This window comes from Chinchilla lanigera, unplaced genomic scaffold (assembly GCF_000276665.1).
Source record: "Chinchilla lanigera isolate Chin_1 unplaced genomic scaffold, ChiLan1.0 scaffold00029, whole genome shotgun sequence".
Lineage (NCBI taxonomy): Eukaryota > Metazoa > Chordata > Mammalia > Rodentia > Chinchillidae > Chinchilla > Chinchilla lanigera.
In genome coordinates this window covers 7,566,398-7,592,404 of record NW_004955430.1, presented here as the reverse complement: position 1 = coordinate 7,592,404, position 26,007 = coordinate 7,566,398, and the positions used below count along the sequence as shown (strand labels likewise).

General features: G+C 36.5%; 1 protein-coding gene across 1 annotated transcript in view; it reads right to left on the bottom strand.

The window, feature by feature from the left end:
- Positions 1-26,007, bottom strand: part of Slmap (sarcolemma associated protein) — a gene marked incomplete in the record, with an annotated part of 149,279 nt that overhangs the window by 27,697 nt on the left and 95,575 nt on the right. Inside the window, 4 exon segments of the mRNA XM_005387415.2 lie at positions 3,404-3,463; positions 3,724-3,804; positions 9,247-9,306; positions 20,728-20,790. Of these exon segments, the coding sequence (XP_005387472.1) occupies positions 3,404-3,463; positions 3,724-3,804; positions 9,247-9,306; positions 20,728-20,790 (264 nt within the window).

The following is a 26,007-nucleotide window of genomic DNA, read 5'->3' as shown; positions in this document are numbered from 1 at the left end:
CTGGCCAGGAAATCAGTTGTGCTCCTGAGTGCTGTTAAAGTGCCTATAACACCTATTAAGATATTTATTACATAATCAATATACCTCTTTCATCAAAGACGGCAGCCTTCTTAAGTGTTCTATCTCTGTATCTGCCAGATCAATAAATATCTCAGAAATAAATGAGAACAACTTTTTAGTTTGAGTTTCTGTTTGTACTTAAAGCTTCATCTCTAGTTCCTTCGTACTTACAAACTTTGTATCATATAAAACTGGAATATCTGAATGTGAGAGGGAACACTTTTAATAATTACGCTAGTACAACAGGGATAAATGGTTCCAGGCAAACCAGAACTTATGGTTACCCTTCCTGTTCAGCACATGACAAACTAAAGCTACCACTGTCCTTACCAGGACATCTCTTCTTCCAGAAATAAACATTTCTGTTCATTATATCACCATCTTTTTTTTTTTATATCACCATCTTTTCAATATCAAAAGTTGGAGTTACATGTGATTTCTATTTCTCTCCCATAGTTAAGTTTTTCATGCGTATAGATTCTAGAGCAGATTCAAGGGAGAGATGAAAGACAAGAAAAACAAGGCCTTAAATGGGATTTTATTCTTTTATTTAAATTTCCAAGCAACACTCTTACTTCAGATTCTCAGTAATTACCTAAGCCTCGTAACTGTTGCCTTACCTGTGATCCCTACCTACTATAGGTCACCAAATAAAACTCTCCCCAAAATAGGTCTGATTATATCATTTCTGTGCCCAGAAAGCCTCTGAATTCTGTCATAACGATCACTCATATCTATGAAATAATTAAATGATTATGTAAGCAAACTTTGTATTTCTGACAGCTAATCTTTACTGTCAATTTGATTAGACTGAGAAACTCCTAGGCAATTAGTAAAGCACACTAAGTGTGTCAGTGGATATTTCTTGGTATGACTGGATCATAAGGACTCTACCTTCATCAGTGGACTGATCCATTGATGAGATAAAAATTTTGTTTTGGAATCAGGGTCTCACTATGTAGCCCAGGCTGGCCTTGAACTCAGTGCTCCTCCTGCCTCAGTCTCCTGAGTGCTGGGATTACAGGTGTGCACCACTATGCCTGGCCAATAAAATCATAATTTGATAGCATTATTGGGAGAGGATGGAAACAGGAATGGGGCTTGGCTGGAAGGACTGGATTGTGTGCATGTGACCTAGGACACTACGATCTGGTTCCCAACGCCTTTCTCTCACTCGCTCACCCTCTCTGCTTCTTGATGCCATAAGGTGAGCAGCTTTCCTTTGCTATTCCTTTCTCCTGTGATTTTTCTGCCTCACCACAGGCCTAGAAGCAACAAGCCAAGCAACTGTGGACTGAAATCTCTGAAACTGTGAGCCAAAGCAGATCTTTCCTCCTCTAGGCTGACTCTCTAGGGTATTTGGTCACTGGGACAAAAATCCAACAAAAATCCAACATGCTTGTCAATCCCCAAACTCAACTCATTATTTAACTAGTAGATTTAATGCTTCCTTTGAGAAGATACCTTAACCTTCTCTTCTTATGGTTCCTATCCATTTAAAAATACTCCATATACATATTTAAACTGTATGTATGTATAGACTATAAAAGATAAGGACTATAAAATAGATACAGTAGCTACAATACTACCATTATATTAAGAAATGCTCGGAGCTGGGGTTGCAGGTCAGTAGTAGCATGCCCAGCACGCAGGAGGCCTTGAGTTTAATCTCTTTAATACAGAGTATGTTACTGGGCATGGTGGCTCACACCTGTAATCCCAGCACTCAGGGGGCTGAGATTGGAGGATCACTGCAAATTAGAGGCCAGCCTGGGCTACACAGTAAATTCAAGGTCAGCCTGAACTACAAAGTGAGACTGAGTCTTAAAAACACAAACAAAAAACAACAAAAAGGGGGCTGGGGATTTAGCTCAGTGGCGCAGTAGCTGCTGGCAACGATTCCCAGTATCAAAACAAAAACAAAAAAAGACAAATTAACAATGGGTTGCTTAGACCAGCAATCCTCAAGACTCAAGATTGTGGAACTGAAAACGGTTTAAACTGGATGTGGTGGTGCATGCCTACAATCTCAGCACTCAGGAGGCTGAGGCAGGAGGAGTGCCGTGAGTTCAAGGTCAGGTGGGCTATACAGTTGGTTCAAGGCCAGCCTGGACTACATAGCAAGACCCTGCCTGAAAAAAGTGAGATAAATAAAGAAGGAAGGAAGGAAGGAGAGAGAAAGAAAGAAGAGAGGAAGGAAAGAAAGAGAGAAAAATAAATGGAAAGAATCTTTATAATCTCTCTGCCTCATTATCATTGTACAAGTAGGTGAGCAGCAAGGTCAAGTGAGATGAAACTAAGGCCTCTTTCCCTCTATAATCTTAAAGCTCAGAGTCTGGGACATGTATCCCTCAGTAGCCCTAGCCAGAACAAAAGGCACACCTACAAAAAGAAACTTTCACAGGCTCCTACTGTTCCGATGATCCCAGAGAGCTCCCAGGGTTGCTCCACTCTACCAATGTGTTTAAGTCACTGGTCTGAACTTACACGTGAACCTTTCTTGTGGATCACAGGCAATGTAAGATAAATTCTGACAATCACAGGTTTATCAATTAGCCTCCCCAAGGCACCGTCATAAATACTGGCTTACCTCCTATCTACTTCATTCTAAATAAATATCAAGAAATAGATGCACTTCCTTTTTAGAAGTTAAGACAAAAGTTTATTACATGAACTGCTTGTTTTTGTCACAACTAAAATTTCTCAGTCCCAAATTTCTTGATGCATATCTTAAAAACAAATAATTTTAGAGGATGAGGAGAATCAGAAAATCAGGAAATTTACAACTAATAGCATATAGTAACATCAAACAGGTGATGCTAAAAATTTGACTTTCACCTTATCCTAATTATGTTCAAAGTTCCCATCAGAGACATAAGATTAAAAATCAGCTTCAGAGTTGATCACTTACAGCTTTGCTCTTTAGGACTTTTTAAAAAAAACAAAAAACAAAAAACAACAACAAAAAAAAAACAGAGAAAAGCTTTAACTAGGAATAGAAAATGGTAAGAGATCATTTTGTTTGAGGAGCTGACAACGATCAGGCCAGACCTTAATAAACTAGAGTAAGAAAAAGGACTCCAGCTTGAGCAGCTGGAGGGGCACACTCTGATGAAAGGGATCAGACAGGCCCCACTCTTTATGGTCCTGATTGATCCAAATTATTTTAGAATTTAAATATTTTTGAAGCATTGAGCACCAACGCTAACATTTTAAATTTTATTTCCCATACTTTATCTCAATTAAAATTTCAATTTCACATAATAGATGTTAAACAGACTTTATGTTAAAAGCATGAATCTGATGAGTTGGTTTAAAGTGTCATAAAAACATGTTACAGTACCTTTTAATAGGGACACTTTAGCAAGAGGTTCATTTAGGTCTTGCTCATCCATTTGGGCGTCTGTTGAGGGTGGGGAGGAAATAATTATAGACAGTACTTAGATCCATCAGCAATCTATTATCAAAATAAGTAACTAGAATTTATATAGCTATTGGATAGTTGAAATTAGTTTTAATAAAACATCCAACATTCAAGGAATCTGATAAGTCAAAGCACTGTTTTTTCTCTAAATGCAAATACTGAAATCTCTACTTATATTAAACTATTACCTAACCTGCCAATAGTATCTGCAGATTTGTAAGTATTAGGTTAAAACTCACCTGTAGTGTCGTCACTGCTTTTTTCCTTGCTTGGACTCAGCGTATCTGATAAGTCAGATTCCTTTGCTCTTGCTTGGTTTTCTATCAACAACAAGAACAACAAAAAAGTAAAAAAAAAAAAAAAAAAAAAAAAAAAAAAAAAAAAAAAAAAAAAAAGTAAAAAACACTTTTTAATTAAATACTTTATATCAAGAAAATCGCTTTAGGCTACAAATGCTCAAAATCTATTCAAAGTACTTTTAAAATTAACTGAGATCACTTATTTTGTCACCATCCCAGTCAAAATGGAATGCTGGTTATTACATGTAGCTCATATTAAATTATAACGTGGATTATGTTTGCTATGCAGAGGGCTGGGGCTTTTGTTCAAGGCTGTTCATTTGCCAACTGGAAACAAAAATAAAGCAAGCATTGCTAACGTATTCAGAGAACCGCAACAAATATAGCAAAATTCTCAGGACAATGTGGACATTGTATAAAGAGGAGGAAAAGAAAAGAATACATTAGATAAAAACACTAGCTAAAACGTTGCCTTAGTGATATTCATACTCATATAATAAAACTTTCTTTTTTAAAAAAACCACAATTATTTGCTATAAATGCACCATTTAAGAGCCGAGTGGGGTGGCACATGCCTGTAATCTCAGCACTGAGGTGGATGAGGCAGAAGGATTGTTGTGAGTTTGAGGGCAGTCTGGGCTACAAAGTGACTTGGGTTAGCCTGAATTAGAGAGGGAGACTTTGTCTCAAGGAAAAAAAAAAATGCACCATTTAAATTAAGAAAAAGAATAGACTATTTTCAATCAAACACAACTATATAAACTTCAGTGAAGGCCAGGGATATAGCTCAGGGGCACAGTGCCTGCCTGGCAAGCACAAGGTCCTGAGTTTGTACAAAAACAAACAAACAAACAAAACTGCAGTGAGAAAAATCATTATGGCCTGCAATTCTTTGCTTAAGTCTGTATTTCTCTAACCTCAACAGCCATTCTCTCTACTTGGCCTGTTAAGATGTAGCTTAAGGCTCTTTATTTCTACATACATCTTCATTTCTCCAGCACTCTGCTCCTTTTTATATTTTTTAAAATTTTTTTTGAGGCAAGGTCTCGCTATGCAGTTCACGCTGGCCTTGAGCTCATTTTGTAGCTCAGGCTGGTCTTGAACTTTCTGCTCCTTTTTATTACATCTTTTCTGTGTTTTTGTTTTGCATTTAATCACGCTCTATTTTATATCATTCTCTGTGGATATACATGCATTTTATTTTCCTATTGTATTGTTTATGGCAAACTGTATCAAAATTTAAAATGTGTGAACCCACTTATAGTTGTTTTTTTGAAGGAGACAATAGACCACATCTGGTAAGTGTAAGGGTGCTCATTGTAGTATTGTTCCTTACAGGAAAATGAAATGTGTGTATTACAGAATGGAAAATATTCAAGATATACTTTTGACTACTAAGTAAGAGTAAGGTAAAAGAGCAGTATGTATAACTTCATATAGATTTAAAAGGAGACTGGTGCCTCTGCTTATGAAAACCTTTGTTTGGAAACAATTTGGTTCACAAATAGAAGTGTTTGGCAAAATTTTGTTTTTGTTTGCAAACAACCATGGCCATCTTTTCCAAAATCATAGAACAACCTAAGTTTGTAAACTGAGGTACCACTATATATATTTACCTATGCATTTTTAATTGATTATATATTTTTTTCAAGGTCTGGAGGGATCTACAAGGGCTTAATGGTAGACATTCATTAACTTCACAACCATAATTGTTTTAAAATTCTGTAGTAAACATATGTTGTTTCTTTTTTTTGTCTTTTTTTTTTTTTTTTTTTTTTTGAGACAGGGTCTCATTACAGTTCAGACTGGCCTTGAGCTCACTTTGTAGCCCAGGCTGACCTCAAACTGCAACAATCCTCCTGCCTCAGCCTCCCAAATGCTGGGATTACAAGAGTGTGCCTCCATGCCCGGCTTTCTTTCTTTCTTTTTGTCTTTTTTTTTTTTTATATGTTGTTTCATAATCAAGTAAATTAAGAGCTATTACCACCAAGTACGGTGAAATATATCTATAATCCCAGCTACTGGGGAGGCGAGGCAGGAGGATCCCAAGTTTGAGGCCAGCCGTGACAATTTAAGGAGACCTTGTCTCAAAAGAAAAAACTAAATGGGCTAGAAATGTAGGTCAGTAGTAAAGGGCTTGGCTAGCATGTACATGGCTCTGGGTTCAATCAATCCCCAGGGAAAGGAGTGGAAGGTAGGGAAAGCAAAGACGACATATTTTCTAGTTTGAAAGAAATGAGGAACAAATCTAATGCCATTATTACTGTCAAAATATTTAAAATGCTGGTGCACACCTATAATCCCAGCCCTTAGGAGGCTGAGGCAAGAAGATTGCTGTGAGTTTGAGGCCAGCCTGGACTACACAGTGAGTCCAAGGCCAGCCTGCACTAAGTAGTGAGACCCTGTCTTAACAAAACAAAACAAAACATTTAAGACAATATTAACATGAAACATTATGGCTATTCACACTCCTAGAATTTGCGATTTAATGTGTAAAATGGGCTTTTGCTTCTTTTCTTACTGCCATTTGTAGTCAAAAGTGAACTGCGGAGCAACATGGAGCTTAGATTAGAAGTGAAGTCACCAACCACAAAGACCCATGGGAATCTAATCTGTGACCTCTACTGCATTCATAGTGTACTATAATCAGACATTTGTGAATGTTCTAGTTTTGATTACAAAGTTACACTTTCAAATAAGACTGGCTAATACACCTAATCACTACAATATGGAAACCACTCTGGACTGCCTTAACGGTGGGCACCAAATATCCCATCAAGATCTTATTAAAATGTAAGCTCCATGAGAGCAGAGTTTTTTGTCTGTTTCATTAACTGCTATATTCCCAGTGAACAGTGCCAAACAAAAAAGAAACAAAGCTGACTGAAGGAACACATTTACTTTGAATAAAAAGGCATGTTTTTAGCAAATCAAGTCATAGTTCATTATTGTGTCTGGATACATGTACACAATCGAATCTATTCATCAAAGAAAGACAGGACCCAATAAATCACAGAGCATCTACTTATTTTCAAACATCTATCCATCTAGAAGCAGCATATAGTTTTCTAGGATTATTAAAGTCATTACTGACTGATTTTCAGCTCCCTACTTAATCATTAAGACACATACCAACAGTACATAGGAAGACATGGAAGAACAGCTTCTAATACCAAAACCGATTGCAAGTGGGGAAACCTAAAACAAAGTGACTATTTCACTGCTGATGTAGCCCTAACTATGATGGTCACAACAAATATACTGACCATATTTCATTTCCTATACAATGAAACCATCTTTTTGAAAGAAAGCAAAGGTAAAGATCAAGAAGGGGAAAAATTAACATTTGTTGGACACGAGAATGGTACTTCTCGCTTTATAAGCAGCAGCTTATTAAATTCCCACAATAATTCTGTATATTAAACCTCATTTTACAAATGAGGAAGCTGAGGTATAAAGAGCTAAAATGAGTTGCCTGAACATATAGTTAGTGGCAGAATCATTTACTTGTATTCCCACTTCCAAAGTTACCATAGTCACATGACTGTAAGTTGAGTTAGGTCTTAAACAGAAAGCATCTGTAACTTACAATGTTGCAACAGGTGAAATGTGGAAACACCAAGACTGATAACAGCTGGTAATTGTCAATTTCTAGCAGCTTATATTTTCAATGCAAAAAAGAAAATTCCATTTAAAAAAATCACCAATGAAAAAATTTTGTTTTAAGAGGAGACAATTTATCCAAATTCAAAAGAAAATAAGCAGGATGTGGTGGCACATGCCTGTAATCCTAGAACTCAGCAGGGTCTCAAGTATGAGGCTTGCCTAGACAACACTGTAAAACTGTCTCAAACATTAAAAAAATTCATTAAAAAGCCTGATTAAAAATATTTAAAATGTAACCTTTTTGCTATCAGTTTGATATAAGGACTATGAGAGATACTAATAAAATACTGACTACCAATAGAGAAACCCTGAATATATGAAATTTATATTTATATTATGATTCCCAAAAGATGGAATTCTATTCACTTGTGTGGACTTATTTGCCATAATTTATTTAATAAATGCCTTTTTAAAAAAATAAATGCCTTTCTAACTGGACACTTATGATTTCCTCTTGTTGCTTTTAAAATACTGAAACAAACACCTTTGCATATTCTTCCAATTTGTTCCTTAATCCCAGAAGTGGAATTGCTGGATCAAAAATCATACTCCTAAAAACTTTCAAATACATATATTTTTAGAGCCAGATTTAATAAGAAACTCAGTAATACTGCACAAATCTTTTTCAATAATGATATTACATAATTTCAAGCAAAGGTTCTAATTCAGAATGCATTAAAAAGAAGCATTATGGTAGCAGACATTTTAAAGAAGCACTGGTTCTTTCCCTCAAGGATTTATTTCCATGTCAAAGTGCTGGATACTCAACCTACTAATCTGAATAGGTGTTTAGGTGGTGAAGTAAAAGCTATTTTAAAACCTGTTCTCATGTCACTTTAGTAAGATGAAATAAATTGTCATATGTACTAAAAATAGTTCACTGTTCTGAAACTCAATGCCTGTTTGCCAGAACAATATTAGTGACGCATACTCTGTGCATTCTTTCCCCAAATATGGCATCTACCATGCACAAAATTCAGAATAGGAGCCCTCAGACATCTGAAATAACATCACCATTTAAAATATTTTAAAAAGCCAAATGAATCCAGTTAACAAAACACAATGTACTAAAATTAGCATTCTGAACTTAACATTCATTGTTTTTACTGACAAAAAGGACTGTGAATCTAGTTTTAAATTTTACAATGGAAAAGTCTGATGAAAGTTCTGCTATTGCAATAAACACATTTGATCAGACTTACTTACCTATTTTCCCTATAGATAAAAGTGACTTGAAAATATGATGCTTTAAAACTTAGTTTTTTAAGTCTGACAACTGTATTTGAAGAAATTAACAAAATAAATTATTTGGGCAATTATTGAGCTATTCATTATAAAATATAAGACTCTGCATTGACAAAAGTTATCACTTTGCTGAAATCAAATTGAGATGTCAAAAATTAAGGAAAAATTAAGTATAAGAAATTTTAAAGGTACCATAACCTCAAACATGAAACTGCAAGCATTTTTGACTACCATAAGAGATTTACATTGTATTTGATTAAACAAGTTCAAAGCTGAAAATAACATTTGAAGTGATAAAGATCACAAAATTTTAATTCCTAAGGCAACCTGTAACAAGCATTAACTTTTAAGAAACCACACATATATGACCACTTTTAAAAAATACTTTTAATACAGAAATCCAACTATTTTACATTATCTGATACTGTGCTTGGATTGCCATTTCAAGCTATAAGAAATAAACTGATAGTTAAAATATGACCTTGAAAATTCACACTAACCTTCATTATCCAACACAGCTGTCAAAAATCATACAAATATCAAAAAACGAACCTTTTGAAAGCTTTGTTTCTTCTACCACTTTAGTTAGATGCCCCTCCACGATCAGCTTCTCTGCCAAAGAAAATAAATGTTACTATCCAAGCCCAAACAGAGCAGCATTTCCCAGAGCGGGGCCGTGTAACACATTCCATGACCAAATTTAAAGATGATAACATTACTCCTATGACCAAGCTTGAACAAAAACTTCAACTTGGAAGGGGAACTAAGAGAACTCGAACTATGATAGAGTAATCAGGTTAATGCAGAAAACCGGACTTAGGGAGACAATCTGCCTTTTATTTTCGTAAGATTTCACTTTATTTAAAAAGTCTAGACCTTTTTGTGAAGAAATGAAAAGAAACAATGAACCTTCTTTAAACTGACGGTATTACACAGAAATTAATGAATTGACAAAATGCTTTATTTAGACTAGAAATAAAAATGTTATACAGACAGTTTACTTTGCCCTGCTGGTATAATTCAGTAACAAGGTCTATGGAACATATTTCAGGATAATGACTAATTTTACCAGAGCTAATTATTTAAAAAATTTAAAATGTTGTTTTATGCATGATTTTCTGTAAGTATATAATGCACCTTCTTTATAATTTATCTTAAGTCGTATTTTCATATTCTACATTTCACTGAGGAGGATAATATGCCAAACTTGAATGTGCTCTTCTTTAATCCTGTTAAGCCAGTTGGCCTCCTTCCACTGACCTCTTTGCAGTATAAGAAATAATCTGTATTCTTTTACTCTTTAAACAGCTCAATTTGGCCAACATATACCACTCAATCATTGAAATCATGCAAAGATCATTACAACTGTTTATCTGCCAAAGCCCACAGTCCCTTTTCATAACTTTCATTTCTTATAGACAAAAGTCAAAGAAACAGATTTTTAATTTTTTTTTGTCTTTCTGAGACGGTCTCGCTATGCAGTTCAGGCTGGCCTTGAGCTCACTTTGTAGCCCAGGCTGGTCTCAAACTTGCAACGATTCTGCATCACCCTCCTGAGTGCTGGTATTATAGGCATGCACCACCAAGCCCGGCCAGATTTATTTATTTTTAAAAAATATTTCTATTTTATTGTATTGCATTTTATTTTATTTTATTTTATTTTGAGACAGGGTCTCACTATGTAGTGCAGGTTGGACTTGAACTTGCTTATGTAGCCCATAGGGGCCTCAAACTCACAGCAATCCTCCTGCCTCAGTATCCTGAGTGCTGGGATTACAGGCGTGCACTACCACACCAGGCAAAGAAACAGATTTAAAAATTTTAAAAGGTATTATTAGTTCTACAAGATGTAAAATGTAACTTGTCTTACCTGCCCTGTCCTATTCTACTCCATTCCTGAAACTCACTTCCTATAAGCAACAACTTTTAACTTATAGGCATTTTTTCTGTTAGAATACATCTGTATTTCTAAATAGCATATTGATTTAACTTTTCCATTTTAGACTTTACTGACACTCTCTTAAACATCAAGCCTTCATATTCCACTATCACCCTTATGTTATATTTTGCCAATTAAAAAAATAAAGTTTTTATTGACTAATTATTTTATATATGAATTACACCATATGTTGTATTTCGTTTCTTGTATAACATTTAGTATTTCTGGCATTTACAGCATCATGTTTTGTTTTACTAATATTTTTATATCTATTTCAACTATAATACAAGTTCTCACAGAACCATAAAACTCATGACATTGTCAAACATAATAGAATAATTTAACTTATCACACTATACATCTCCATCCCTCCTTCCCCCTAGTTTTTGAATCTTATTGCTTTAGTCTGGGCTGTATTCTGTGTACGTGCCCTATCCTTTAATTTTTAATCTTCTTCTTCTGGTTTTATTCCTTTGTCTTATTGCAACACATCCTCTGATAATATCCTGAAAGGGAGTGACAGAGAATAAATGTTTTGTTCCTCTGAAAATGTTAGTATTCTATCCTTGCATTTATTTGGTCGGCAGATGCCTGGTACTCAGCAGTACTTTATCTGCCTGGCCTTTCTACGCACACAGGAGCACTATGTCCCAATTCCTGAGCCCTGAGACAGTCCCTGCAGGACTCTTGCCAGCCAGAGCTACAGCACTTGAGACTGTTTCTTACTCTTCTTTCACCTTCCACCTCAGAAACTCAAGAAATGTGTGGAGGCAGCAAAGTGTAAGAACGGTGAAGACTCTATCAGTCTAGATCCTCGAGTAAGATGTGGAGCGCAGGGTTCTCCCTCTCAGGAACATGACGCATTAGTGAGAAAGGAATGCTTGTCACATTCAACTATTAAGATGGCAGCGTTTTGTCAAGCCCAGTGCGGTGGTGCATACCTGTAACCCAGCACTCAGGAGACTGAGGCAGGAGGATCACTCTGGGTTCAAGGCCAGCCTGTGCTACGTAGTATGTCAAGGTCAGCCTAACTACACAGTGCAAACCTGTCTCAAAAATCAACCAACCAACTACCCAACCAACCCCAAACCAAATCAAAACAGAACAAAACAACAATAACAACAACAACAGCCCACAAAGAAATAAAAGTCTGGCCATCTTGGCTGTCTGTCTCAGTTACTTTTCTCTAGTTGCTGAGATAAAATAACCAACACACAAAATAAAAGGGGGAAGGTTTATTTAGCTCACAGTTTCTAGAGGTTTCAGTCCATAATCAGCTGCCTCCAAGGCAGGGTGGTGTGGCAGAGGGGCAACAGTTCACGGGAGTAGAAGACAGCAAAAGCAACAATAGCAAAAGAGGAAAACAAGCCTCTTTCTGCCCCTTTTATCTCATCCAGACTGCTGGGATTAGGGTGGTGCCAATCCAATCAGTGGAGTGATCCAGCAATCTCCCAGCTTTAATCCTAGCGTTACACTATGAATCAGTCACTAGATTCAGTTACAGCCAAAAATCCTGTGCCCCACCCCCATGACCGCATGAAGCTTTGGGGGGAAACCATAATACTGTCTCTATATTCAAGGGTGAGGCAATGAAAAGTTACCAATTCCTACTTGCCTGTTAACTAACGGGTGACACTGGCAGTCTATGGAGAAGACCTTCAAGTTTCAGTATTATTATAAATGTTTGCTCTTTGATCAATTTCTCTAGAGCAGAACTCTATAACCTCCTTTCTCCTCTCTTCCCCTCCCCTCCCGACCTCTTCTCCCCTCCCCTCCCCTCCCTCCCTCCCTCTTTCTTTCTTCTTCCTTCCTTCCTTCCTTCCTCTTTCTCTTTCTCTCTCCTCTCTCTCTCTCTCTCTCGTCTCTCTCTCTCTCTCTCTTCTCTCTCCTCTCTTCTCTCTCCTCTCTCTCTTTCTTTTCTTGTTGTTTGAGATAGGGTCTTGCTATATAGTCCAGGCTGGCCTCAAACTTGCAGTGATCCTCCTGCTTCAGCCTCCCAAGGGCTAGGATTACAGGCATGTGCCACCATGCCGGGCATCACCTTTCTGAGCAATGTAAACTTGGTAAAAAGTGTTCTGACTCAGTGTATAGGATTTCTTTTTCTTTCTTTTTTTCTTCTTTTTTTTAGGCTTTCATTTCATTCTCTCACCTTTACATTTTTTTAGTAAGTTGTTCATATCCACCCCATCCTCAGCCACATCTGCAGTACCCAATCCAAAGACTTTCTCACTCTATATACTGCAGTCTCCAAAGAACAGACCTCCCATCTTTCTGTACAAGGAGCTCCTTTCACTCTTGTGAGCTTGTTACTCTTGCTCTAAGCACTGCCAAGCACTCCCACCCTTCTGTTGCCGCCTGTTATCTACTGTCATTTCTCTCATTCTTCTTTGTCCACATGATCTCACATCTTTACTAGTCCTTGGTTACGAATTGTTCCTTTCACTGTATTTATTCAAAATGTTACTACTGTCTCCTTTTTGAAACTCTAACTTTTATTTCTAGGTATCACTCATTCCTACTTCTTCTATGGGCTTGTTCATTTCTTTCTTTTCAGCCTTTGACTACCTTTCTCTCTCTTTGATTGCACTCTAAATGTATGTCTTGATGATTTCCATTAACAACAGTTCTTTTTTAATGGCTTTACTGCTGCATTTGAATGATTTCTAAATGCTGATGTCAACTCTAGGTCTATCTTAGGTTCCGGGACCTTTTTGTCCATCTACTTTCCAAACATTTTTACCCAGCTATCCCAAAGGGATTTAATCACACCATGTCTAACACTGAATTTATCTTTTCCTTTCTCCTAAGGGTTTGATATCTCACCCCTCTAAGCTTCCACAGCTCTTTATTCATATCTGCATGAAGGTAAACTGTGACTACCCATTACATCTACCTCTCCCAACACACTACCAACTCCAGGGGGAATGTACAAATTCCTTCAAATATTTACTATGTATGAAGCACAGTTATAAGGTAATCCCCATGAATTACAAAGACAAATGTGACAAGTCTAGGAATTTAGGGATTAGTATAAGTAGGGAGGCATTCCATTAATAACTTAAATTCCCAACACAAATCTGATACACAATAGGCATTCACAAATATATATTAGATGAATATAGCAAATAATAAAATAGTATAAATACAGACTTTGAAAATTCTTCTAGCCTTTCTCTAATTAAAGATCCAAGTATTAACCTGTTTTAAAAATTAAAACCACCCCCCCAGGTGTGGCAGTGCATGCCTGTAATCTCAGCACTTGGGAGGCTGAGGCAGGAGGACTGCAGCAAGTTTGAGGCCAGTATGGGTTCCATAAGGAGTTCAAGGCCAGCCTGAACTATATAGGGAGACCCTGCCTCAAAAAAAAAATTATAAACCTAAATCTGAAGATTGTAGTTCATTTCTCAAAACTCTCATCCTTAGAACAAAACCTGACACGCCTACTATGACCGACAAGATTCATAGGCTTTACCCCAGCAGTTGGCCAACAACACTCCAGTGGATCACATCTAACCTGCCTCCTTAGCACGTAAGTTTTATGCGAACACAGCGGGGTCCATTTATTTACATACTGCTTTGGCATAGCTGAGTAGTTGCAAAAGAGACTTTGTAGAGCCTATAAAATCTAAGTATTTACTACCTGGTCTTTTACTGTAAAGAAGCATTTTTTTTAAAGCTCCAATCTCAGTTTTAAGTCATCATTTGGTTTCTTTCCATCTCCACACTTTCTCCAGATATATGCACAACTTATACAAAGCGAGCACACAACTTACACAGTAATACCACTTCTGTTCAGCCGCATACCACCACTGCTACTCCCTATTACCCTGTATTCTTATATTTTTCTTCAGCAGACTTAGCACTACCTGACATTATTAGCTTATTAGTTTTTGTCTCTTCAAGGATGTAAACTCCACTATGAAAAGCTTTGTCTCATTCACTTTTAAAGCTCTAATAGCTATCATCATGCCTGATGCACAGCGTAGATATGTATGAGTATTTGTTTTGTTTGTTTATTTGTTTGGTTTTAGTTTTTTTAAGACAGGGTCTCACTATGTAGCTCAGGCTGGCCTTGAACTCATTATGTAGTTCAGGCTGCACTCAAAACCACAACAATCCTCCTGCCTCAGCCACCCAGGTGCCTGGATTACCAATGTGTGCCACCATGCCTGGCTTGACTATTTGTTGAATGCAAGGATTAAGCACCTGTTTTTAAAGGAATTAAACCTGGAAAAATTATTTGTATGTTTCTTCATCCTAAAAAGAATAATTTACTACATATAAAAAGTTAATACTACCAGTATGTAAGTGCTAAATAATAATTAGCTGCTATTATTACCAGTACTGAAATTATTTGACATTATCAAACCTGATGAATTACTAGTGGTCTATAATTAAAGTTGTCTATAGTTACATGATTTTTAAAATTCTCCAAGCACCAAGTCTCAAATATGAGGTAGTAATCTCAGTGCTTGGAAGAGTAAGTCACTGCTGTAAACACAGAATCAAAAGAGGTTAGAACTACATCTCTGCCTTTGACCCCCATGACAGATTCAAAAGGAGAACTTCGCTGAAACAAAACCGCAGGTCTTCAAAGAGCTGTCTGGCTTGGCAGAACTGAAAAAGTAAAGTGGAAGCCTTTCTTTTTTAAAACTCCCCCTGTTAGAGGGTTACTCTGGAGAAATGATTATTCATTTTTTTTTATTTATAAACTTTTTTACTGTGAAAAGTAACATATATACACATGCAATGTAGAATAAAGTATGGAGGGACACACTGATAAAATTTCATGAAGCAAATTTTGTGCCACTATAGCGCAAGTCAACAAACAGAACCTTCCTACCAGCTTCTAAAGCCCTCCACATTTTCTCTTCCAGTCAAGACCCTGCCTCTTCCACAAAGGTAAGTACTATTCTGACTTATATGCTATTTAATTTCTCAAATTTCTTTATGGCCACATTACTCAAATATGTGTGACTAAATAGCATAACTTTAGTGATTCTGAATTTTATATAAGTGAATACGTTCTATATTCTTATGCATCATACTTCGTTAACTCAATAGAATGCAGTATATTTATCCATTTGAGTATTGAAGGTCTTTTGGGCTATTTTATGTTTTAAAATAGTAGTCCAGTGCTGTGGCACATGCCTGCAATCCCAGTACTTAGAGGCTGAGGCAGGACAGCCTGGGCTACATAATGAAAACCTATCACAAAAAACCAAACCAAACAAAAAGTTTTAAACTACTGTGAATATTGCAGGGAACCTACCAACGAGTAGAACTGAAGGTGTAAGTTTGACTACATTTGAGAACCATCACCTAGGCAGAGTCAGATAACTATATGACAGAGATGGAGAAATCAAACAGAAGATAATCAAACTGATTTTTTTCTTTTCCTTTCACTCTCTCTCTCTTTTTTTTTTTTTTTTTCTTTTTGAGACAGGGACTTGCTATGCAGTTCAGGCTGGTCTTGAGCTCACTTTGTAGCCCAGGCCGGTCTCAAACTTGCAATAATCCCCCTGCCTCAGCCTCCTTAGTGCTGGGATTACAGGAGTGTACCACCATGCCCTGCATTTTTTTTTTTTTTTTTTTTTTTTTTTCTTTTTGAGACAGGGACTTGCTATGCAGTTCAGGCTGGTCTTGAGCTCACTTTGTAGCCCAGGCCGGTCTCAAACTTGCAACAATCTTCCTGTCTGATCCTCCTGCCTTGGCCTCGCATGTGTGGAGATTACAGGAGTGTGCCACCATGCCTGGTTTGCACTACCACGCCCAGCTTTTTTTTTTCCTTTTCCTTTTTTTTTTTTGGAGGAGGGTACTGGGAATCGAGCTCAGCACCTTGCACTTGCCAAGCAGGTGCTATACCACTGAGCTATATCCCCCACAATCAAGCTGATTTCTTAGTTGACAGATATGAATTATGTAACTAAATTACTATTTGGCACAAAATAAAAATAAAGAACAAGGAAAACAATGAAGTCAAGAGAAGTTCAAAGGGAGCATGGGTGTCCTAAGACTGGACTGAATTGTTAAAAGCTAGATTGTTTAAAACTATCTTCTATGTGTAGCTGTACTGGGAGAAAATCTGGTAGAAATATAAAAACTGGCTGACTGAGGAAATGACAGACATAAACAAACAACTTTCTCTAATGTACCCTAGATTAGACTCACTAAGAAGAAAGAAATGAGCAACATTTAGCTTACAATCAAGAGTTGTCCTGTAATAGGGACATAACCTGATGAGCAAGAAACCACACCAAGTGTTTTTCATTCTTTGTCATGAATAAACTCCTTTAGCTTAAGGAAAGAAAAATTTTAAAAATGAAAGTTTAAAACTGTTTCAGGTAGACTATGCAATGGGAATGATCCTGAGATTGTTCAGGGAGGCTGATCTCATGGAACGATAAAGACTAAACATTCAATCGCACAGTAATACTGCTTGAATGCATTCTTCCAAATAAGGTAGTGTCTATCTGAGAGCAAAGACCTAGCAGGAAGGCGGGAATGAAAGAAGCACACAGACGTTAGTGACTATAGTTTCAAAATGACAATGGAGGTCAGGGAGGAATTTTTTGAAAATCAGAAAAAAAAAAACCAGTAAGAAATGAAACATCAAGAGAATTAATCTTTTGCCTAATAACAATAGCAAAAACAGTAAACATGGATGAAGAATACAAAGACATGAGGTTATTTCAGAGTATTCTTAACAGCACCAAGAGGGAGACTCCCCTGCGGAGGAGATGCTTTTTCTCTATACTGTAGACTTCAGGGGAAAGTTTCTGGGGTGCCCAGCAGTCAGGTCTCTGCCCTCAGCAGGGAGAGCAGCAAAAGAAATGAAAGGGGCAAGAAGAGTCCAGAGAGAGCTGTCTTCTTCTGTGTTCAGAAGTGACAGGTCTCTACATCCTGAGATGCTCCACTTTTCTTTCTTTTTCTTTTTTGGAGATACTGGGATTGAACCCAGAGACTTCACCTGGAGTTATATCCTCAACTCTTTTTATTTTATTTTTTAGACAGGATCTTGATAAATGGCCAAGTGGGCTTGAATTTGTGATTCTCCTACCTCACTTGCCCAGAGTGCTGAAATTACCAATGTGCACCACCACACTTGGCTTCATCTTCTTCCTCAAGTTTAACAAGTGAAAGAGTTCATGGACACGTGTGACACAGGTGAGACGGAGGCACAATTTGTTAGCTCAAAGAGCACCTTAGCAGAACACAAAGGTCTCAATGTGTCCATGAGGTTTATAAAGTATGCCGGCCATAGTGGCACACACCTGTAATCCCAGTAGTCAGGAGGCTGAGGCAGGAGGACAGTTGCGAGTTCGAGACCAGCCTGGGCTACAAAGTGAGCTCAAGACCAGCCTGAACTGCACAGCGAGACCCTGTCTCAAAAAAAAGACAAAGTTTATAAAGTAAACCTGAAGTAATGAAAATTTGCAGGGAACATGGAATACAGAATGTTGTTTAAACCAAATTCATGTTCTGAATCTCTAAAAAAGAACGTATTACTGCTAGAAGCTTTTAAGGACGTTTTACTAAAGTTCCATCTTATCCCAGAAAGAATGGTTATCATCAAAAAATCAAATAATAGCCAGGCATGGTGGTGTATGCCTGTAATCCCAGCACCTGGGAGCCTGTGGCAGGAGGATCATTTCAATTTGACTATGTGAGTTCAAAGCCAGCCTGAAGTATATAAAGTGAGATCTTATCTCTTAAAAAAAAAAAACAAAACTGGTAAGGCTCAGAAGTGGAAAACAGAACTTTTCATTGCTGGTGGGAATGTAAACTAATACAACCACTATGGAAATCCGAATGACGATTCCTCAAAACTAAAAATAGAAATTCCATTCAACCTATGGGAAATCCAAAGTATAAATAATTAAAAGCTCAAAATAAAAGACAGATAACAGAAAATGGGGAGGTCTTTCAATTATTTATACTTTGGATTTCTCATATAAGAGAAACCATGCATTATTTAAGCTTGTGTCTCTGTGATTTCTTTCACTTACCATATAATACCTCTTTTTTTTGGAGACAAGGCCTTGTTATGTAGTTCAGGTTGGCCTTGAACTCACTATGTAGCCTTGAACTCACAAGATCCTCCTGTCTCAGCCTCCTGAGTGCTGGGATTATAGGCATACGCCACCATGCTCAGCTAATCTCTTATATTTATTTGATCCATTTCCCACATAACAGTGATACAGTGAAAATCTCTAGCTTTTTCTTTTTTAAAATATTGTTCTTTGTTAAAACTATAGCTATAAAACACACACAAAAGACTCAAAACGCTAACTAAATATTACATAGTTATTTTAAATAGGATATTTAACAACAAATTAGACATTAAAGTTTTTTTTTTTTTTTTTGTCTTTTTGAGACAGGGTCTCACTATGCAGTTCAGGCTGAACTTGAGCTCACTTTGTAGCCCAGGTTGGCCTTGAACTCCCAAAGATCCTCCTGCCTCAGCCTTCCAAGTGCTGGGATTACAGGCGTGTGCCATCACGCCCAGCTGACACTCAAGTTTTTGTTCTCTTTTTTTCAATAATGATAGCAGTAAGAATAAAAGCCAGTGATCTTGTCACTAACAAGTAAAAGGATTTTTTCAAATTGCAACTCAGTAAAACATTCTTTAATTCTTATTTCTTTGGGCTGAAAATATAAATTCCTAAATAGAAAACAAAATTCAAAATAAAATAACCCATCAAAGAATCACATGTGACAAAAGTATAAAATCTTTCTTCTAAATATTTATATTTTGCTTATTTTATTTTATTTTGGTCTGTTAAGACAGGGTCTCAGTATGTAATTCAGGCTAGTTTTAAACTCACGATGGAGGTGATCCTCCTGCCTCAGCCTCCACAGTGCTGGGATTACCGATGTGTGTCACCATGTCTGGTATAAATGTGTGTGTGTATGCTAAGACAGGGTCTCACTATGTAGTTCAGGCTGGCTTCAAACTCATGGTGATCCTCATTCCTCAGTATTTTTATTTGAGATTTATACTTTTATTGGTTTCGGTGATTATCAGTTATCTTGCCCCAAGTCACTGAGCCAGTTTCTTGTGATTTTTTTTTTTTTAAGACAGTCTCAGAGTTTAGTTCAGGCAGGCCTTGAACTCACTTTATAGCCCAGGCTGGCTTCAAACTCCCAGTGATCCTCTTGCCTCAGTCTCCCAAGAGTGCTAGGATTACAGGCATGCAACACGTCTAGCCTCTGGATAATAATAATTTTTAATATATTCTTCAGAAGGAAGGTTAAATACTGCATTATATTTTTCTTTTAGGAGAAACCTAAAACATACGTAATTTAAAGAGCAAAATAAAAGTGGGGTGATAGGAAACAGGGAGGTGGACTTTGTGGAGATGGGAAAGGGATTTAGGGATGAGGGGTAGAGGAGAGGGTTGGGAGGGCAAGGGGAAAAATGATTTTATGATACGTATATGTACCATTTCCCCAAGAGGAACGTAAATTATCAGGTATCAAGAACACATACCAACAACAACAAACAAGTTCCCAACAATAGCCTTATACAACCTCCCAAGAGTAGTTAGTTGACATCAAGACTATGGGACAATCTTGTTACTCCTTCCCTAGAATGAGAACGCTCCTGCTACCCTGCAGGCCATCTTCAGAACTGAATGCCCAAACAGTAATTGTTTTTATGGCTTCACTTAGTCTATAAGAAATTTATTTAAGAACCTTGAAATTGAAATGTGTACTAGAACTAGAATTTAATGAAGAGACAGTAATAACCTGTTCACATAGAAAATTTAGGTGCTTGACATTCTATGTTATTCCTTGACTGGTAGTGATTCTTAGTTCACAAGTTTGAAATTTCCTCTGTGTGTGTGTGTGTGTGTGTGTGTGTGTGTGTGTGTGGCTAATATGAAATGCTCAGCTTCATCTGTTGGGGCAGTTGCAATAGGAGTATTTTTCTTAACACAGAGAAATGAACAGAATGAAAAGGTTCACTGCTGTCTGAAGATAGCTCTTTGTGCACTTCTATAACACACTGAAATCGCATTTTTTCCTCTCACTTTTCCATTTTAGCCCCTGACTTCATTAAAATCAATGTGAAAAAACACTGTACTCACTCTGGCATTCTATGAATTGATGAATAAAAGTGCAGTCCCCGCCACTCTTTGAAAGCAAGTGCTCTAACAAAGAAAGAAACACCTTTAAGGATATAGTATATTGCTGTCTTTGAAATCCAACAGCAAAGGTAGGAAAACTGAAATGCATTAACATGAGTAACTCTGACTAGGACTAATAAAAGCTGAATATATTTCGATACTAAAAGCAGTCATATTTTAGAGTTAAAGGACTGAAAATTATGATTATATAGCCATGAATTTGTATCCTGAATGGTTAGCTTTTAAAGGTGCAGTTTCTATCCAAAGAGCTCAAAAAGCCACCCAAATATATTCCTTTAAAATGTTTCTCTCTCTCTTAAAAAGTTTCTCTCCACTCACCCCACGCCCCAAAAAAGAAAGAAAAAGATAAAATGCTTCTCCCAGATGAGTGTGGTGAGTGGTACACATCTGTAATCCTAGAATTTTTGGAAGCTGAGGCAATATTCCAAGTTTGAGCCCAGCCTGGGCAACTGAGTGACTCAGTGAGATCCTGTCTCAAACAAAAAAAAAATAAAACAAAACACACAAACAAATACACAAACTCAAAAGACCCCGTCTGCATGGGGATGTAGCTCAGTGTGAAGGCCCTGGGTTCAGCACCACTATCACGACAAAAGAAAAAAAAAAAAAGTTTCTTTCATATTTAAAATACATTTTCCTTCCTGAGTCATGAGAGCTTAACACGTACTCCTAAATAATTCTAAAATTTTATATTTGTTATTACTAAGTTAATCTTCAAATATATATGCCCTACCAGTCCCTCTACAAAGCTACTTAACAACTAAAAGGTAAAAACTTTATGAACACTATAGAGTAACTCCTTAAAACTTTGAAGAAATTGATGAAATACTTAATTTTACCTTTACTTTCATAAATAATCTTCCCTATTGAGTACTTTAGTGTATACCTCTTATGATTAAAATGGTCAATGTTTATTTCTGCCCAAGTGATTAAAGTACGTGTGTGTACATTTAAAGTACGAGCTTCATAAATAGCTTTTCTCAAGTCAAACAGAATTTGGTATTGTTGAAAAAGAAGAAAGATGGCAACAACCAAAATTTAACAGTGGTTTAATAAGTTTCAACCTTTTTCTACCAATACTTTTATTTTCATTGCTTCTGAATCTGGATAATATTCTTCATTACATATTCATATCTTTCAAAATTACCAGATAGATTTTAGAACCGTATTAGAAATACATTTCAACGTGATAACCATCTAGAAGGCATAAAAGCACTGGAACTGGTGAAAGAGCACACAGGAGCTGGCACTGTTCTCACTCTAAAACCCACTTTTTCTCTTCTCCCTGTCAACCTGCCCCACCTTTAAAATTATCTCAACTTTGTGCAAGATGTAGACACTATCTAGTCTGATAGTATCTCATTCTCTCCTGATATCCTTCTTGTTAACTGCCTTCTTCACCTCTATTCTCAAATTTATCATCATCTTTTAGCTAGCTGTAGGGTGTGCAGAGCCTCTACCTTACAGTCACTATCAGTGGAAGACAAAAACATGAAATAAGACTGATACACCTCATGTCTGGGAGCAGTGAACACATTACATACTTAGATACAACACAGCATTTTCTTTAAAATGCTAACTCCAACAGGAAAATGCTAACTTCAACAGAAATTTGAAATTACAAAACTTTAGATAAACAGAATTTGGGCAAAAGGGGCCAATTAAAGCAAAACAGAAACCCTCAGTAGAAAAGTAACTGTCAAGATAAAAAATTATTTTACACAAAATCTATCTAAGGGATGATATTTTCAAAATTCAAACTATATAGCATCATGTTAAATGTGAAAACTCATTTGGAATCATATTTTAACATAACTAAAGGACTGTTTGAAACTTATCTGAAATCAAATTCTAGACCAGAAGGGATATAGCTCAGTGGGACAGCATCTCCCTGGCAAGAGCAAGGTCCTGAGTTCAAGTCCCGGTACAAAACAAAAAAAGTAGGATTTAAGAGGTTCCTCAAACAAATTTCAGACCAGTATCAAAGGACTTTAAATGACATTTATTGAAACATGTTATCTATGCACCACTTACCAAACTGAAAAAAACCTGCTTTCCATCCTAATTTTAGTATGTCTACAGTGAAGTCTTTAGTATACTGGTTTAGATAAAACCTAATGTTAGCTGGGTGTGGTGGCACATGCCTATAATCCCAGTGCTTGGGAGGCTGAGGCAGGAGGACTGCTATGAGTTCCAGACCAGCTTGGGCTACAAAGTGAGTTCAAAGTCAGTCTGAACTGCATAATGAAACCCTGTCTCAAAAAGGCAAAAAACCCCTCAAAGTTAATGTAAATTCATATAAGAGAAGTGCTTTACCCATAGTATAAATGAAAGATTTGGATCACGATACTCAGGACTTTATCACTTGATTTCAGACCTGTGGAAATTAATTCTGCTCAAAACACAAAAGATTCATGCCACTGACAATCCAAAAGAAACTGGATATTTACTGGAAGAAAGACGGGTGTCCATGACAATGCATATGATTTATATATGTGAGCTTCCTATGGATTTTTATTTTTTTTAAGCTATGCTATCTGATACTATACCTTTTAGTCACATGGGCTATTGAACTCCTCACATGTGGCTAGTCTGAACTGAGATATGCTATACACATCAAACAAATGATTTCAAATACTCAGTAAAAAAAAAAAAGTAATGTGAGCTGGTTACAGTGGCAACAGGTCTGTAATCCCAGCAACTTGGGAGGTAGAAGCAAAAGGATAATGAGTTCAAGGCCAACTGGACTATAAATATAGTGAGGCCCTGCTTCAACAATAAAAAACCAACGTGAAATGTTTCATTAATAACCTTTTACATGTTATATTTTTGATATTTTGGATAAATAAAATACATTACTAAAATGTTTTATCTGTTTCCTTTTATACTTTTATTGTGGTTACCAGAAAATTTTAAATTACACATGTGGCTTTCATTGTATTTCCTTTGGAGAGCACTATTCCATACTCTCTTATATTCAAATTGTGCTTATTAAGACACAAAATTTACAGCACAAAATCTGTGTTTTTAAAGCTACATTATATTTAAGTAATTTTGAAAATTACTTCCATTTCACTAGTGGAAGTATTAATCTAAAAATCTCCAGATATTTTTGAAATATTGTTATAACTATACTTTGTTTTCTCTTTACTAAATAATTTCAGTTTAAAAGTCATATAATAGTATGTCTATGGAGTTTAAAATACTTACTAATTGGTTTGTTATTATATTACAAGTGATTCAGAATGGAGTAAGTGACCTATCTTATTCCAAAGTTCAGTCTGTAACTAAATCTGGTATAATGAAGTTTTTGTGTATATCTAGAAATTCACTTAGTTTCTTTTAAAATAGTCTATTAGCTAATCTCACACTACTCAAATTATCACCACCAAAACAACAAATACACTAACAAGGGAATAATAATTATAGCAAGGAGTTACCTTAAGTATCTAAAATATCTTACTTAATCTTAAATTAAGGAATCCATAACTATTCTACAATATGAAAATAGTCTACTATTCTCCTACATTGATTGGAACTAGAAAAATTTTACCAGTAACTGACAACTCTAAACAGTAAAAAAAAAGGTTCTATGTATATAAAAGGATTCTCTTAACTGAAGGAACAGGTTTTCAGCTTGGATCAACACTACTAATAAGAGACAGACAGTCAAGTCAAGAGAATAATAGATTTCATTAAAAAATATATATGCCAGAAACAGAAAGGCAAAAAACCCCAGAAAATATAAAATCATTTAAGGAAGATAAATTTTTAGAAGACAAAGATTAATTCACTTTACATAAATTTGCTAAACAAATTTTAATGAATAGCAACTAATAACTTTGGTACAATGAATATAAACTACACCTTTAAAAATTCTCAAACTGAAACTCTATGAAATTGGGAATTAAAAAAAATCAATGTATTGTATAAAACATGCATACAAATGTCAGACAGCAATGTGCTAGGTCTTGAGCTTACAGCTTACATACATATGTTTCCTAAGTCCATTTTGCCAGTTCTTCATTAAAAGCTAGCCAAACAAAAACAACACAAACCACCTCTCCAATTCTACCATTTTTATTGCTGTCCAGGAACTAAAAAGATCTCCCCTGATACACAGAAAAAATATTTAATAGGAAGTTGTTATTGACCCTGATAGCCCTCTTTAATTTCTGTATAAAAACTGTGATGTGTACAGAGATCAATATATACAGATAACAATTTTATTTCCTTGGAACTCCAAGCACCTAGCACAGGATCTAGCACATTGTTGGTGTTCAATTAATGCTGGATGAATGGTGTCACAGGTCAACAGCAATATTCAAGACTAAAGGATTATAGAAGTCACTCAGTAAAAAGCCCTTCATATAGTAATGAACACCAATACACAGCAGCTACAAGCTTTTAGTAAGAGAACCTATGCTATCAAGAAAGGGTCACTGAATCAACAACTAATAAAAGGTTTTTCTGATGTCAGAAATGACTGTTTTTGGTTAATGATGGATAAAGATAGTTTCTCTGACATGTCCAAGGGCTCAATGGTCTTATTTTTCTTTTTTTGTCTTTTTGAGACAGGGTCTCGCTATGCAGTTCAGGCTGGCCTTGAGCTCACTTTGTAGCCAGGCTGGCCTAGAACCCAGCTCAATGGTCTGTTAAATGAACTCATATATTAAAAATAGGGGTCTAGCAGGGTGTGGTGGTGCATGCCTGTAATCCTAACACTTGGGAGGCTGAGACAGGAAGATTGCCAGGAGTTTCAAGGCCAGCCTGCACTACACAGGGAAAGCCCACCTCAAAACAAAAATGGGATCTGGAACCAGAGTTTTTTTTTTTTTTTTCCAGTACCAGGAATTGAACTCATGACCTTGCGCTTGCCAAGCAGGTGCTGTGCGCTGAGCTAAATCCCTAGCCGCCCCCCCACTTTTTTTTGTCTTTTTGAGACAGGGTCTTGCTATGCAGTTCAGGCTGACCTTGAGCTCACTTTGTAGCCCAGGCTGGCCTTGAACTCCCAAAGATCCTCCTGCCTCAGCCTTCCGAGTGCTGGGATTAAAGGGGTGCGCCACCATGCCCAGCTCCTGGAACCAGAGCTTGATAAAAAAAAAATGTTAACATAGCTTATATACGAGTGGGAGAGAAAGAGCTATACTATATAAGCCACTGCTAACAATGAACTTTATCCTTTTTTATTTGAGGAACTGAAATTTCTATATAAATAGG